At 39.0% G+C, this 16945-nt stretch overlaps 1 protein-coding gene across 6 annotated transcripts in view; it reads right to left on the bottom strand.

Annotated features, from left to right (window-relative positions):
• Window positions 1-1017: 1017 nt before the first annotated feature.
• VPS35L (VPS35 endosomal protein sorting factor like) overlaps window positions 1018-16945 on the bottom strand; it is a 57510-nt gene continuing 41582 nt past the window's right edge. For 5 of the 6 annotated variants that reach the window (XM_075165122.1, XM_075165124.1, XM_075165125.1 and 2 more), the window contains 5 exons: window positions 13447-13586; window positions 11351-11516; window positions 9443-9561; window positions 2351-2497; window positions 1018-1786 (listed from right to left, as the gene is read on the bottom strand). In XM_075165122.1, the coding sequence (XP_075021223.1) occupies window positions 1688-1786; window positions 2351-2497; window positions 9443-9561; window positions 11351-11516; window positions 13447-13586 (671 nt within the window). In that variant the 3' untranslated portion in view covers window positions 1018-1687. Of the gene's footprint in view, window positions 1787-2350; window positions 2498-9442; window positions 9562-11350; window positions 11517-12107; window positions 12157-13446; window positions 13587-16945 lie in introns of those variants that run through there. The other variant, XM_075165126.1, reaches the window with a different exon arrangement.

The following is a 16945-nucleotide window of genomic DNA, read 5'->3' as shown; positions in this document are numbered from 1 at the left end:
ACCAGTAGTAAAACATTTGAACCTTTCTTGTGGCGATCTTGCATCAATAAAGAAACCAAAGTTAAACTGTGCTCAAAAGACAACAGGCAAAAATTGGTGCCTGTCTGGGGAAGAGGATCAGTTGGGACGTTTGTAAGCCTGTCGTAAGAGTTTCCATTTTACAGAATCTGGAACAGCTCCACACTGAGTTTAGAGCAGTACATTTGCCCCCAGAGGGCAATTTCTGCCATACCACAGCTGCTTAGTGTGACCCACTTGGCGGTTTAGAGAGCTCAGAGTTTAATCCCACTTACCAGTTCGTGGTTTATGTTTCCAAGCCCAACACGAAGAATCATCTACGTGCTGCTGATAGTTGTTTTGTGCAGCTGCAGCAAGAAGGAAAGCTAAATTAAAATGGGACATAAAATGGGACAAATGCAGCACTATTATTTCATTATCTATGTGCGCTTTATACAAAATTATTTAAGGAAAGTTGGTATAATTAAAATAGCTATGTACTAAAAGTTGGAGAGGTTCATATCAAGTTGATACCACTTCATAGTTGTCTTGTATTCCTGCAGTTTTACGCAGCTTACATACACGCTCTGTACCAGGATCAAAGGGTCCTAGTTCGGTTCTTTACAACCTTAACACAAAATACATATTTTGCTTCAGTAACCACTGAGGAGATGAAAAACATGCAACAAGAATGGTTTAATAATTTAGGTGGTATTAGCAGCTTGCTAACTCCTTAAATATATGGTTCTAGTAAAACTGATTACTTGATTAGCCTTAACAAAATAAAACATTTTTGTGCAAAAATATATCTTAATATCCATATAGGGATTTAGCTCATTAAAATACTTACCGCGAAGCAAAAGCGGCAATAGATGCAAGGTCTCAACATGGTTCCTTGCCGTGGGACAGAAGTGGTGAGAGTGAAATTTATTAGGTGTAATAGCAGTACATGTAACTAAATTCCACAAGGATAAGGTGATAAATTTGTACAAGCAAAGAAACTCCCCCAGAACAAAGAGATGAACTGCAAATTGTTTTATTCAGTGATATAGTGTACTTTGCAAATATAGAGTACTTTGCATACATTTCCATTTTCCTTTGCAGACAGCACTTAAAAGATTCCTTCCATTTTACAAAACACCACTGAACTAAAATGAAAGCATAAACATGTCTGTGAAAATGTATTGTACAAATTAGAACAGTAACACCTCGGCCATTTTCCTTTTTTACTGGAACTGACCAAACAAATGTTGGCAGCATCCCAAAGCAGAAAGATGACTTAGTAGGATTATTATATTGAAATGCTGCTTTCTACACAGGAGAAAGACTATTCTGCAAGTGGGATGAAGTTTGGAGGCTGTGAATTAATCCGTGCAGATTATCTTCTTCCTTTGTTGCTAAAATGACAACAGATTAGATTTCAAAAGGCTTTTGCAACCATAGAGGTTCAAAAATACCCTTTACTGAATCTAAATCAGCATTTAAAATAAGAATATAGTGGTAAAACTGGAAACAGAAATTCAGGTTAAATTATTGCACTCAGAACAGTTTTACCTGTGTCCAAGTAAATCTGTCACACTAAGTAAAATAAAAATACCCTGAACTCCTCCAGTCAAAATCTAAATCAGTGATTTTTGGCCTCGGGTACATGCTCTCTTGCACAGATGACTCCTTGGAAAAGAGGCATGCATTAGGTCCTGGACTGCAGAGGAAGCCGAAGGGCCAAGTCTGTGAAGTGACTCATTTCGGGTTGTTTGCTTCGCCTCTTGATGTATTCTAGTGTCTTCACCTGGGTATGAAAAGAAAGATATTTTGAGATTTTTAGTGTCTTTGTCTTTTCTCATTACATAGGCCATCATTCAATCTATGTGAAGGTGTTTTAATTGACAGTCTCATGATTTTCCCTAAATGTCACTGGCTACACGAGCACTTGCATTTCTTACTCCAGAGCTCTTTATCATGTGTATCTTTCTTAAAGGCTCTAGAATGCCCACTTTCCAAGCTTACACCATGCAGTTCACTAAATAAAAATGCTGTATTTCTCCTGAAGGTAGTTTTCTGTACTGAAAAAAAGTTACAGCACCCAACATTTCCAGGTTCCTTAATGTGCAAAATACATTTAAAAGTGCTAGAAAGATATAGACCACTTGAAATAAGAGAAGCTGCTTACTCATTAAGAAGCATTTAAAAAATAAGTTGTTTTTTTTTAAACTCATGTAAATTTTTTTTTTTAAGAGAGCAACTTGTAAAGAGATTAGGTTTATTCAGATCAAGAAAATGTTATCTTTTCCCAAATGAGGAGCTGAAAAGATCTTAAGAACTAAAATTTGTCTACATTATCTGTTTTCCTTACCATAGTCTTGGTGTCAGCAAAGCCATGTTTCTGAGCAAGATTCCAGAGATTGACTGAAAGCTGGTTTAGTTTGTTGTTTCGTAGATCCCCGTGAGCTAGAATAGTGTTAAAGAAATAGAGTGCCAACTGACTCTGTCGCTTTAGAGTCTAGAATGAAAAAAAAAAAAATCCTGTATTACCATATAGTCATCCCAAAATATCCAGCATAACGTTGCTGGTTTCTCTGAACTCTTAGAAGTGCAAGGGGCAGATACGCTTTCTGTAATACACAGCAATAATCACAGACACAAGAATACGGGCATAGTTTCCATGTTCCATTCAAAATGCAACAAGTAGTGGTAGTCATGGATCAACCTAAGTTGCTGTAAATAAAATAATGACACAAGACTCCTACATCTCATACCATTTTGGCACAGCACAGTATGTAGCTCTGACATATTTTTAACTCAAGACTCCCTACAATTGCATAGAAATCACCCTCCCACCAACCAAACTTGCACCTACATCACCATGGCTATATATTTTTTAGAGAGACCACGATCATAAATCTAGATTAATGCAACTTCAGGCTTTTTCCAGCAGTCTATTCTACTTTTATTTATTTAACCAAAGATGTTTTTTCCCTGCTAGTCTTTCACTGAAACTTTGGTGATACCAACATATTTGCACCATATTTGCAGCTACTTTGCCTAAAATTGCTGAGGCGGGACCTTGAGGAAGACCCTTGCTTCATGATGATCTACCATGGAGGAGCAGCATGCCCTTCAGCCTCTATAGAGCAGTTCTGGAGCACAGGCACTAAGCTTACAGGGTGCTACCACCCTGATTTGGGGGGAGTGGAAAACAGAAGTAATTAAAATGCTATTGCAGATTCTGCCTATTCCTACAGAATAAGTTTTAAAAGACTAAAAGGACTGCTTTGCTGCAGTTGTCCTTTGTTTTTTCCTCAAGAAAAACCACTGATAAAATCATAGCTCCATCTTACACAGAAACCTCAGCAGCAGAGTAATAGTTAAAACTGTCAGCTGAGCACCTCGATTAATGAACTTAATACTTCACTTCAGCCCTCTCAGTTCAATACATGTTAGGGTAGCTAATATACAGCATTCAGATACGAAGTTACAGGAAGAATGAGGCAGAGATTGGGGTAAGAGGAGTGCAGTGATCTCTGTGACTTGTGCGCTCCTGACATGATACCAGTGCAGCCATGCAGCCTCTGCCCTTTCCCTAAGGGACTGAAAGTAAATTAATTTCCCTTCTCACTGCCAGCAGAAGAGAGGTCAGATGCTATTAATCAAAGAAATGGCACACACTGAACTGTCAGTCCTCCAGATAAATATGGAAAAGGAGAAAGCCATGCCATTAAAGAATTGGCTAACTAGAAAAGAGGACACAGCATGCCCCGAACTAGAAGCATGAGACTGCTACTGTGTGTAAGTGACCCACACAGCAGATTTGTACACACAGAACAAATCTGACACATCAGAAACCGTGCGCACGCACACACACACATGCATGCATATGCAATGCCCAGAGCTGCTCAAGGCCTCAGAAGTTCCCTAAGCACTAAATGAATTACATAAAACTACCAAGACGACCGCTCTTCCTGTAACAGTTATCTACGTTAGCAATTTCCATCCCAATAGCTCCAAAACCTGTTTATAGGCTAAAACTACAACCATCATTTGGGAGCGTTGAACTGTACTCCCTACCAGATAGAGAAATACAATGGACCAGTTTAGTCCAGTAGTATTAACACAAAGAGCAGAAATACAACTGAAAAAGACAATAGAAGGGAAAGTAGTTACGCTTAAATGCTTAAATATTACTGTAGTATTTCTCTTGTAGGACTAATGTCCTTCAGGGAACAACAGATGTACAGTACAGCCAGCTAGTCCTTGTTTTGCCACATTATTCACAAGGCAACCTGCCACATCACCATGTATTAACAAAATAACCTGTATTACCTATAATTTTTTTTCCCATTGACCATCTAATGCCTGTGTGTCTTCTGCTGAATACAAACTTCAAAGAGGTTCCTGGGAATTGCTTGGAGGTTTCCTGACAAGAAGCGGGACAATTAGATTGGGCAGAATGCTAAAGCAGCAGCACTCCAGTCTGAGTATCAACCAGCAAGGTTTTCCAGGCAGTATCAATGCAAATACAAAATCCATTCTTTAAAATAAGGATGACATTTTGACTAATTTGAAGCACACGTACTTCAAAAAGGACCATACTTCAAAAAGGATCTAGAAACACATTAAAAAGCTAGAAGAATGAGATGCACACTAACTCTCATTGTATTGGGGTAGGTATAACAGGATTTTGGCATCCAGTCATCAGTTACACAATGCAAAGTGAAGAGAGAGGCAGGCTCAGGTATGCAGTAAATCCCACCATGTCTGAAAACGAACAAGAGGAGTCAGACAAGGCTTCACATGATGATGAACAGGCATGTTTGTGTTACATGGCACCGACCTCCAACCCGAGGGAGACATCTATGCCAGCATGCTGCCAAGCCTGCTGACATAACTGAGATTGAATTGTGGGTGGCACTCCAACTCACAGGATGTATTCACAGGCAGCAAGGAGAAAGCAACAGCTCAGCCATTTGGCAACCACATACACCATGGGACTAGCAATTCCCACACCAAAAAGAATTGCCAGCCTTCTAGGCAGCGCGTTTTCCATAATCTTTGGAATAATGCTGATGACAATGAAACAAAGAACAAACTACATCATCCCAAAACGTGACCCTCTTGTGTCCTAGCCCCTCCACCGAAGTGCAGAGCAATGTCCAAATTTCATATAGCGTAACAGAAAAAAATAGGATCTTTCATATAACGGACCATGTAACTTTGTATTTCACAAAATTCTGGCTAGCAATTCAAATATTCATTCCTGTCTTTCAGTGACTTTTGCCAGACATCTATGTCACAAGGATACCTTGAGCCTTCTGTTAGAAAAGCACTTGTGCATTTAGATATGCTGGTCCTCTGAAGGTGCGTCTAGCCTGCTGCTGTTCCCATGTACAGCTTTAAAATAACTGGCTCTTTTAGTTGTTAACAGTCCATCTGTGGCAGCACAGAGCTCAGCATGAGCTGTAAGGCTCCTCCAAGGTACTAAATATATCAGTCTAGGCCAGATCTCCATGCTGATACAGCATCTGTTTGCTAGTACCGAACTATCTAGCCCGAAATTAATTCCAGCACTATTGTGATTCGGGTGGTTATCTCCTTGTGATCCAAATCTAGATATTCCTAAAGAAAGTCACGGCATGCAGCCTTGCCTTTCCTTAAAAACTCTCACATGAAGCCCTTTGGGAACCTTTTAACATCTGTTAGTTCACTGGAAAAGATCACGAGCTGCATGGGACAGATCAGGTTCTCAACTCTCTCATTACACAACTGTCCTAATATCGGATAAATGAAGCATCTAGCACTAACAGCAGCTAATACCAATTCATTTATAATAAAAGGAAATAATGATTTGAGAAGAGAAAACACCAAGAACCCAGCTGCAGCTGGAGCTCATATACCACACAAGAGGATGCATATGCCCTATTTCACCACTCCTCTAGCACATTGAGATGGTCCGAAGAGAAAGTGCCGTCTTTTGGATACAATCCTTGAAAAAGCAGTCCAGAACCTCCCTCTAGACTACTCAGAGTCTCAGTGACAGCTTCTGCTGGCTCAGGGTGCAGTAACATATCTTAGTTAAGGCAGGCTGAAACATTTTACTCCTAGCTCTATACTAGCACCATGGTAGGTTTATCTCTATTTCAGAGTCCTTAATCTATTTTTAAAGCTTTCAATATTCATAGTGCTGCTCACATCAATTTGATTTCCCTCTAAAATTAATCCAACAAAGATGTGCTCCATGTGGAACTTGTGGTTCATGGAGGACCAGACCATACTTTCCAAAACTATACTCAGTAATCCTGCTGTAGGCCATCAGCAGAATCCTGATTTATTTATTTTGGTTTCCACCATTTCCCAAGTATCTTACAAACATGCAGAAACAATGTTCCCAATCAAACTATTTTTAGTCTTTAAACTCCACCAGCATGCCAGAGACAATGGTGTAATAAAAGGGTTAATCTGGGAGTTAGGACTCCCCAACTCCGAGACAAAGAAGTGGAGTTGATGTGCACTCACCAGCCACAGCTCCTGCGTGCAATGCACCCATCCTCTTGCTGAGTCACCAGCAGGCAAGCTGCAAGCCTGCCAGAACAGGCACCTCCACCACCTGCAATGTCTTTTGGAAACTGCAGCAGGTAAATTCCCTTGCCTCCCTCCTCCCAAAGAGGAACAAAATGTTTAACCACCTTCAGAAAATCTTGGCCAATGACACAAAATCCTTCAGGATGAGCAACCTCTTCTCAATTTAAAATACAGCCACACACAGAGATCTGTGTCCAACTCTGCTTGTAGTTCAGTAGTCAAACACATGTGAAATCAACTGAAGTTTTTGTAAGTTTATATAAAATTAAAAATCAGTTGTGTTGAAAGGAGAAGCCTCAAGAGCATACCCAGGAATTGCTTTCTACTGCTCCATTTTTGATACTTATTATAAAAAGTCCGGTATCTATCATATGGTACACGGAAGACTGCCATCCTAACATGGCACTGCCAAGGACACAACAACATGCTCTTAATGTTTTGGATCAAAAGTGGTGTTTGAATAAAACATACTCCATCTGGACAGCTATCACTGAGTAGCAAGAGGCAAGGTATTTACATTTCTAAGAAACCTGGAGCATAAGATTAGTCTTCCACCCACACAAGGGCAGAGGGGAGTCACCGATACATGCTCTCATGACCAGAAACAGCTTGAACTTTACAGAACCGTCCAGAACTGAAAATTTCCATTCAAATACTGTAACATAAATGAAGCATTCTCTAATATTGCAAAAAGACCACACTGTGTTAACATAAGATGCATTGTTCTCTTCCAAATTGCCATTTTGGTGAAAGCATTTTATTGTGAGAAAAATTTATTTTCCGTTATAGCTTTTAAAGGAAATGAACCAATAAAAATCCAGTATTATCAGAGGCTTGTTCATTTAAATGAGCAGCCAAGCAGATGAACAATAAAAGGTCACCAACACTGAAGCAATCCAAATACCACAGTGATTTTATGATCGGTTCTGCTTTAGCACAAATGGAGGTCTCTGACAATATTCTCATTGCCTCTTTCCTCAGCAACAACAGCTTCCTCAAAAAACTATTCATTCTTACAAAACAATTTTTATCTAAATCTCTCAAGGACTTTTACTCAACAAAGCAAAATAAAGGCTCCCCCCCTTTGTAAATAAGGATGGACAGAGGAGTAAATCCAAGGCCGCAGAGGCAAAGGCAGGGCAAGGACCTATATCCATGCTGCTTAGCTTTAAATCCAGTTTTCTATGCAACAACTGCTTCAGTGAAATAACACAGGATCTCATTACTCAAACTACTAAGCTTGAAAGCAGAAAAAAAAAAGCCTTTCAGAAACCAGAGATTTCAAGCCCTACCAACATTCCCACTCACATACTCCATATAGGAGTCAGATGCAAAAAATCCTCAATATACAAGTCACAATCCTGAAAACTCTGTTAAAAATCTCCTTCCAATACCCGCTTGGACATTCTTAGCTGTGCAAGAATGGTTGTTTTCTGCTATTATTGTTCTGAAAAGGAACTGCTATTCACTGTGGTGATGTGTACAATGATGTAGAGGCATTTGTGCAAAGGATTTATTCATCTTAATCTCTACAATTGTTCAAGGAAGGATAAACAAGATAGCAAAAGAAGAGAAAAGGCTAAACTTAGCATAGCGTCCTCCAAATACGTATCACTTAACACATTCTGTATTGGCAAACACTACAGGCTACTGTGCAAACAGGCTATCTAAAAAACTCCATCAAATTAATCATCTCCTGCCCTCCCATTTCAGTCTACAAGCCACAAGATTTCTGTCATTATACAGCAGTTTAGTAAGGAGTGATTAGGAAGCTGTGGAGGGGTTCAATCTCAGATACAGGTACATTAGCAGAACAGTAAGTTCTCATTATTTCAGTAATACTGAAAACATTAGTCACCTGCCTTTCACACACAATCCATTAAGCTATATTTGATCTCTCAGAGCCTCTGAACTCCAGTCAATGAGCTGCCTAGAGTTTTATTTTATATTGAACAAATATAATCCTGTACTAAAAACAAGGTAAAGCCAAAACACCTTTTCCCTCCCTCTGCACCTCTCTCCTGTCTTCATCCTAGTGTCTGGGATGCAAAACTTTTACAAATTAAAGGTGGTTTCCACTGTATTTTACCCAGTAACAGACTAACTGTGAATTCTCACTTTGCCCATTACAGAATTGGACGTTTCAGGCTACTGTTAACTTCGCTGGCAGAAAATACGTTGGTTTTTTTTTACAGAGAGAGAAAGCTGACAGCCCGGAGGAAACAACAGGAAGACGGACATGGAGCAGATTTTAGGCATAACTATACAGCAATCAAAGGAGTGACTGTGGCACTGTCTCCAATTCTCTAGCTTACGTCAATAATTGCAATACCAGCATCATGGAGCTCATTAGAGGCAGAAAGACTCTCATAAGAAAAAAAGTTATCCCACATTGAGCATCATATTTCCATAACCAGACGACACCAGGACTCAAGACAGTTAATTTAAAGCTAACTCTAACCTCGCCATGCTGCTCTGCAGTCATCACTCTGTACTACTGCAGCAGAATCACATCCTTCGGTGCACTACCACAATCAATAACACAGAGTATACCAGAGTAGCTTCTCCTGCTTGTCAGTTCTATCAGACTCTCCATGTACAGCATACAGCTAAGCAGGTAACTTGAGCCTGAATTTAAAAAAGGTATTATAATTGCTACATGATCTCTTTCACATCATTAGGTCTTTCCACCACAAGCCTGTCTACATGACTGACTCACTTTTTAAACAAGAAAAATCACCTAATTTCCTCTCGTTCTAAGGTTTCTGGAGCTTTCTAAAAGACCAATGCCTGGTCAAGAAGGTGATCCGTTTATTCAACTCCAAAGTAATTTTGATTTTGTATTGAATCAAGCTGAGTAAGAACATACCTCCTCTTTTCCAAGGGTTTTCAGATGATCCAGGATCTGTGCTATCACTGTTTCACACAATTTATTAATTTCAGCCAGGAACTTGGAGTCTCCACCATACAGGGTGTCATTGGAATCAACTGCAGAGATGAATTCAAGCTTAGGTCTGGCTAAAGAGCTATGCATTTGTTTGCTACTGAAAACACCAGCTATTTATAGAAGACCAGATTTGCAAGTTATAAAATAACCCTCCTCCATGAAACACAAACAGAATAATCTTTAAGTGCCTACCACTTGGTTGCCTACTATGTCCTCTTGATTTTAGGAACAGAACACTGAAAAGAATCTAGCTTAAAGCCAGTCCTGTATTCCTGGATGCAGCCAGGGTTCTAGACTTAAAAGCAAAGCAACATATAGTGTAAATTTTCACTTTTTCCACAGAGACAGACTCCCTGCTCCCATTAGTTTAGAAGAATATGGCCATCATCTTCAATGGCAGCAGGACTGGGCCAAACAGTTTATGTTTTACTTAGTGAAAACAACAAGGTTTTCAAAGGACACTGCATTTATTTTTTTTTTTTCCTAAATAAAACCTTGATTACCTCAAAGTCACAGAGAGAAATTCAGAAAATGTATTTTCCATTTTAAAACCCTTGAAGGATTTTTTGGAGGGAGAGAGCTCTTGAAGTTTTTAGAGCTTATATAATTGTGATTTTAAACATGTGTTTTGGCCTCATTTATTTATAATGTTTTACTAAGAAGTAAGGTACAAGAAATTTGTAAGTTTAAGTGTATTCTGCATAAATCAGAGAGCACATAAGATAAAAGGTGATCCCCTGTTCCCAAGTAAACTTCATTTTAAGAAGCTAAGGTACATGATCCACCTAGGAAAAAAACCATTATCCAACTACAGGGAAAAATTACTAATTTATATTTCCATGCTTCTCTCAATTTAAATCTAATTCATTTAAATTTCTCATCTTGGGATTATGCAGTTATTTTGGTCATATAAAAAACAGAATGAAAGAAAAAGCAGCTAAACCACATTTCCTTACAGAATTTGAACAGCAGATTTACTATAGAGTAGTTGTTCAACTGACAACTATTTTCTGTGCTGCTAACTGCCAGAGATATTGTTGTCATGGTTGGTAACTCTGAAAAACTATTCACCAGAAGAACTGCAGAATATATTCCAGCCTGCCTCTTTGTGCAAGCCCTGAGCAACTAAAAGAAAAAGCCAAACTAGCTTGGCCTCTCAGACTAACTCATCTTGCCAGTATGCTTTAAAATATTTGATTAACACTCCACCTTAATTTAGTAACCTCTCTATGATCAGAAGGCAAACACTCAAATTTTAGAGCAATCAAAACATTATTACAAAAAGACTACAGCCATTTTATAAAATACAAAATCTTTAGAATGTTTTTTTCCTAGCTATTCCAAAGATTTTTGAAAGTTACCACCACAATTTCCAAAACTGAAAGCCTACCTTCAAAGCAGCAAATACATCATTTAAATGATGAAGACTAGGCATTACATTCTGAAAACTGGAGTTGTTAATAAATGTGAATGAAACACCAACGACAAGTATAAATCAAGTTGATACTTTAGACTAAAAGAAAATACTCCATATGTATAAAGTTCTAGTATTTACTTGAAAAATTCACAGTTCTAAGTATTTGCATCAACACCACCAGGACCAAACTAAGTAAACCACTCTGCACAGATTCACTTTAAAGAACAGAGTATACATCTGTTCGGCAGCCACCTCCTGTGATTATTTTGTTACAATATCTGGACCTGCATAAGAAAAGAATCCATTCTGTAAGATTGACTACCACTGATCTTCATTAACCAGGTATAGTGATAACACAATACTACAAATTGCATGGTGGAACGCAAGGATCCAGAGCCACCCTTATGTATTACCTTTATCTACATGGTAGATATATGCTTCTTGAGTCATTGCAGACAGCAGATGCAAAACATTAGTATAAATCCTGACTTTGTCATCACTGTTATCCTCCCAAGTATAATCCTGGATCACATTTAGCAATCCTCGCACAAGGAACAACACTCCTTGTTCTGGATGGTCCTACAGAAAAGAAAAGAAGTCAGTCAAAACCAACAACATAACAACCCCAAAAGAAAAATGGGATTATTTGCGGTCATAGAGTCACAGTATTAGCTCTATAAAAGCAAAAACTACAATATAATTAAAGCTGACAACTACTTTTCTGAAATGTGCTTCCTGCAAATCCTTTTAAAAATTTGTTCCCGTTTCTTTCTAAAATGCCCATTTGACCCATAATAATAAACTTGATCCAGGCAGCCTCCACAGACAAACTTTGAAATGCTTTGTTTTCTAGTCAGGCGGGGGTAGTACAAAATCAATTGTCAGCTTCTTAACAGCTAAGCCTCTAAAATTAAACACACTGGGTAGGATTTTTTTTATAAAAATAATGTCAGTAAGCTATAGAAGCAAGTATATTACTCATATAATTATGAGTTTCAGAAGAACACCTACACTGGGAAGTCAAAGTTACAGACAATCAACAATCTTTTAATATGAAAGGAATATAATTATAAAGACATCTGTTTTACATAAGTTATGAGTTTTTGCAGGAGTTTTAATACTGCATCCGCTTATTTCAAACTGGCAGTTGGTGCAATGATACAAACATACATAGGAAAAATCACAGTCCACTGGGGACATTTCCTTCTGATCATGTAGCCTGTAAAGTAAATAGGAGAAAAAATTATGGAAGCTGATTTCTGAATCCTGGTTATTTCATTGCAAGTTCTTCTTCATTACTGAATCTGAGAGGTTGATCTCCCTCCTTCAGTCATCTGTTAATAATCTGAGTCATTTCTCTGAGGAGCATCCAGTTCTGACATAGCCTTCCTTCAAAGTCTTACTTCTGCCGTCAGTGGACAGCAACGACATGTCACAGTGGCAACTACCCTTTCCCTTCTAAGAACACAGCATCTCTATGTTGCTGAACATGCATAGCTTGGGAGACCCCTTCCATTTGAAAAAGGAGACTACACTGCTCTGCTCATGAGGATTTGGACAGCACTATATACCGTGCGCTGCTTCACCAAACATGTAGTCAAAGAAAAAGGAAAGAAGAAACCATAAGGAATGTTTCAGTGAGGAGGAACAACCTCCTTTCTCCAAGAACAAATGAATAAATGTCAAAATTTTTCTTTTTTTTTTTTTTTTTTTTAAAAACATGCCATGATACTAAGCCAACCCTTGCTGGGAAAGAAGAATCTTCTCAAAGAGGGCCAGAGCTGTTAACAGAGGGAGGTAAAATCTTCAAGCATTAGGTTTCCACTGCAGTGAAATCTTGCGAGTCAGAGGCCTCTAAGGTCAACAAAATACCTTGGTTATCTAAGTTTTATCTCAGGTTTCCAGATTACTTTATAATTTTTCCTCATCTTTTAGCTATAGCTGAAAATATAAGGGAAATTACATACATAGCTCTATTTAAAGTTGAAAATTGGTTAAAAATTGGAAGGGTGTAGAATGGTAGTATTTTGTGAAGGAAGGTTATGCCAAAACACATCTTCTCATTAGTGTTTTCACTCAAAAGATTAGGCAACCTATAACAAAGAAACTAACTGAAACTAACAGAAACTAGAGCTCTGTATTTTTACCCTCCTCAGGTATTAGATTTTATGAGTGCTCAGCTTTTCTGCAAGGATCTATTAAAACAGTAAGTGATGTTTACGCAGTTAAATGATGGTGAGATTTCACTCTACCCTAAATCCAGTTAAGTGCCTCTCTCTGCTACTGAGAGAGGCAATGCTGTACCTCCACCTCCGAACAATTGTTCTGCCTCCCCATTTTGCATTGGGGTGAGTGATTTTGCAGCCAATGAGCAAATCGGTTCAGCTTGCTCGTGGAAAACTAACCACTGCATCTCCCACTCCCAAAAGTCCAGTCTGCTCTAAATTTTTAAACAGGAAAGTCAAAATAGTCTACTAGCTTATGTGCTGTTCATACACACACAACTTACCGGAACAACTAATAATGTGGAAAAAAAATTACAAAGGAATTCCAGGAGGAAGGCGTCAGAAGGTCGCATCTTTCCATCTACACTGATCATTTTTGGCACGTCAGGAACAAGGCTCACTGCAGCTTTGAAAAAAGCATCAGCTACAAAATAAAAATATAGTTGCTGTATTATCACTCCAACGGCGATGGCAGTCATGCCTGTGATCCAATGATTGCTCCAAGTGTGTTTCAAATAGACTACAGAAAATGAATGTATGCTTAACTGCAAAGAAACTCGAGACTCAGCAGTCAAAATCTGTGGTAATTCAAGTGATGCTGTTTTTTCAAAAGAAGTTCCCACATCACTCGAGAATTCTGAAATTATAATTACCCTAGAAGACCTCCTATATATGCTAAGAGTTCACAAAAAAATTTCTTTTGCACTTTCTTGGCTACATTTCAAAATATCCAAGTATCCAAATCCCATTCAAGTTGTTTAGCCATACACTTCAAAGCATCCTTCAGAATTAATACTGTATATTTATTTTATAGGAACAGAGACTGAGGCCATTAAATCAGATTTTAGCAAAGAGAAAAAGAGAATTCTTGGTGAAAGTCAAGAGGTGTTACATGGTTGGGATGGAGATACCACTGACAGGCATGTATGGGCATTTCCCGGAGTGCAGCTTGCTCTGGAAAAATTCATTTGAGCACATGAGACTCCAAGCAAATTTGCTAAATATAGTACCAACTGATATCTAATTTAAGCTTATGAGGAATACCAGGGAAACACGTGCTTTGGGAAAACTGTAATTCTTCTGACTCTTATTTCTTTTCAGCACACGAGCGCTCAAGCCTTTCTGAACTTTTCAGTGCTTAGAACACAGTCAAACATCATACTTCCTTTTATTCTGCACATTTATTTTGAGGTGAAAGAATATTTTTTATTTCAAACAACATATAAGTTTACACAGCAAACCCAAAGGTAGGTTAAGTAATGTTTCTCTGAGCTTTATTAGAGGAACGAAAGAAGCAGCAAATGTTCATTCTAGCACAAGTAAACGAATTGCTGTCACTTCCACAGTTGTCTCAGCAGAAAAAAAAAAGTGCATGCCCCACATCACCATATCATCAAAACATGTGACCAGACAAATGAAAAAATGTCTCAGAAAATAGTCTGCATACCAAAGCATCCCTGTCTGTGCAAAGAATACTCCTGCCTTCTGAAGTTATTTCATAACGGGACAGGAATGATCTGTGCAGCAATCAGTCTCCGCAATGAAAGAGAAGAGCTGCAAAGTACCTCACCTTAATTTACTGCCTGCTCTCCCAGCAATCACAGTCCTAGACATTCTCCTCTAAACTTTTGCCTTAGCACAAAACCAAAACCTCTTATCTTTGCTATGAATAACTGCAATTTGATTCGATTTACTCTTCTTGACCTCCTGCCGTTGCTGCAGTGAGAGCTGCCTTCTTGTCTGGTTGAGCACCTTCAGAGACGTCAGCTCCCTCATTAGACCTGCTAGTAAGAGCAGCACGCCCAGCTCCTCTTCAGGTGACTGCTGCTGGGAATGAGGAGGGACCCGTCCACACCACAGGCAGCTCACCGGGCCCTGCCCTTGCTGAGACAAGCTCCTCTGTGCTTCCATCTTTTTCTTCCCTAACCGCAGCAATCACACAACTGCCGCCTACCTGCTGTCTCCCTGTGGCTGCTCTCCCCTCGCCACGGCCACACGACTGTGTTTGCAGGCCACCCTGCAACCCCCCCGTATTGTTGCTGTCTCAGCACAATGGGGAGACTGTGGGGCTCTTGCCCCCACACTTCTAATTCTTCTTCCTTGCCTCATTCCCCCTGTCCCCCACACAATGCAGCAAGGCAAACCAAAAAAAGCAGTAGAGCATAAAAGCATTTTCTATTAAAGAGATGGATATTTTACTTTGGTACATCCAGAAGGACTGGCAAAGGAGAATACGTTCATTTTGCTACGAGTTCAGCCAATCGGTGCTAACCACAAAATGGTTCTTATGCTGGAACACTAAAAGCACATTCATCCAAGGTATACGTGCTTCCTAAGAAGCAAAAATAAAGTAAATTCACATTAATGCAAAGGTTTGCAAAGGTTATTACAGAGTTTGCAGAAAATTAACTGTCCTCCAAACACTACCACCCTATTGACTTGCAGAGGTGTCAGAGTACGCATCACATGCTCGGAGTTTGGAGGAAAAGTTCACTAGACAGAGTGTCACAGAAGTGCTGACAATTTCCTTATGTATGAAATAAGCATCGGTATTTAATTCTGAATTACAGTAATTATGCAACAATGCCTTCTCTGCATCTTTTAAAAGTCAATTTATATTTTAAAAGTCAATTTGTAAGGTGTTTCAAGAGAAAACCATACACCTACTTTTCCTGGCTTCCAAAAGGTATACGGAACCACTTAAAAAGCGCTGAAAACCACAATGGTGTTATGTTCTTGATTTAAAAAAAAAAAAAAACCACATAAAAAAGCCTTCTTCCGGTGACAGATGCTGTTTTCTTATCTGCCTAAAGTACGATACTGCTTCTAAAGTGGGCAACTGTTAAGTTGGATAAGGGGAGAGCAGCCTGCGCATTACAACAAATCATCATGATAAAGTCTTCCCAGACTGCTGTTAATATCTTGTGCGGTGCTCCGAACATGACATAGTTCATGCTTCACTAAATTTATCCTTTTACAGCAGCTCCTTCATTTTGGTTGACCATAATCCTGTAAATCTTTCCCCCAAGCATATATGCTGACCTTCAGGCTACGAAAACTAACAGTCTTGGATATCCAAGTCAGCACTTCCAGTAATACTCTCCTACAGAAAAAGCAAGTGAAAATGGTGTTGAATGTTTCGCTGTTGTCAGTATTCGGGATGGTACGTACACACACACATTTAATTATATATACACACAAATATATGTACCTCCATGTATTTCTATGTATCAGTCTCTCTACAGATGAAAATTTAGCTTACATTGTATTTGCTGCATCTATGATAGTCGGTTACACTGTACTAATTTAAGATTTCAGGCAGGCAAAAATCCAAGGAGGAACAAAGCCATTGGAGATGGGAAAACAATTAAGCTCCTTAAGTCTACCTTCAAAGAGCAAAAGGGAGTGAGTTTGACATACCTACGCAAACTATTTTTAGTCACGGATACAATTACACAAGGCTAAGTCCACTCAAAGGACAAAACCAGGGACCATATGCCATCTTCTGCATTCCACATCACCTTTGTGTCCTACAATGCCGTCAAGCACATTTTAACACTCCGAAGATTTTGCTTCCATATCCAACAGATGTTGGAAATTTAATGAAGCCTTGTACTCCAGTGCAAAAAATTAATGGGAAGCAAGCATGGGGGTTTTCATTGCCTTTTTTTTCCCCCCTGTTAAATAAATGAATGCATTACTGTTTTGATGACCAAGCATTGCAATCATTTGGAACTCCTTCTCCTCACATTGGTGAGGTCACTGTGAAAATTTTGCCACATT

This window comes from Calonectris borealis, chromosome 16, assembly GCF_964195595.1.
Source record: "Calonectris borealis chromosome 16, bCalBor7.hap1.2, whole genome shotgun sequence".
Taxonomy (NCBI): Eukaryota; Metazoa; Chordata; class Aves; order Procellariiformes; family Procellariidae; genus Calonectris; species Calonectris borealis.
The sequence above is the reverse complement of the archived record's forward strand: the minus strand, read 5'-3'. Positions and strand labels throughout refer to the sequence as shown.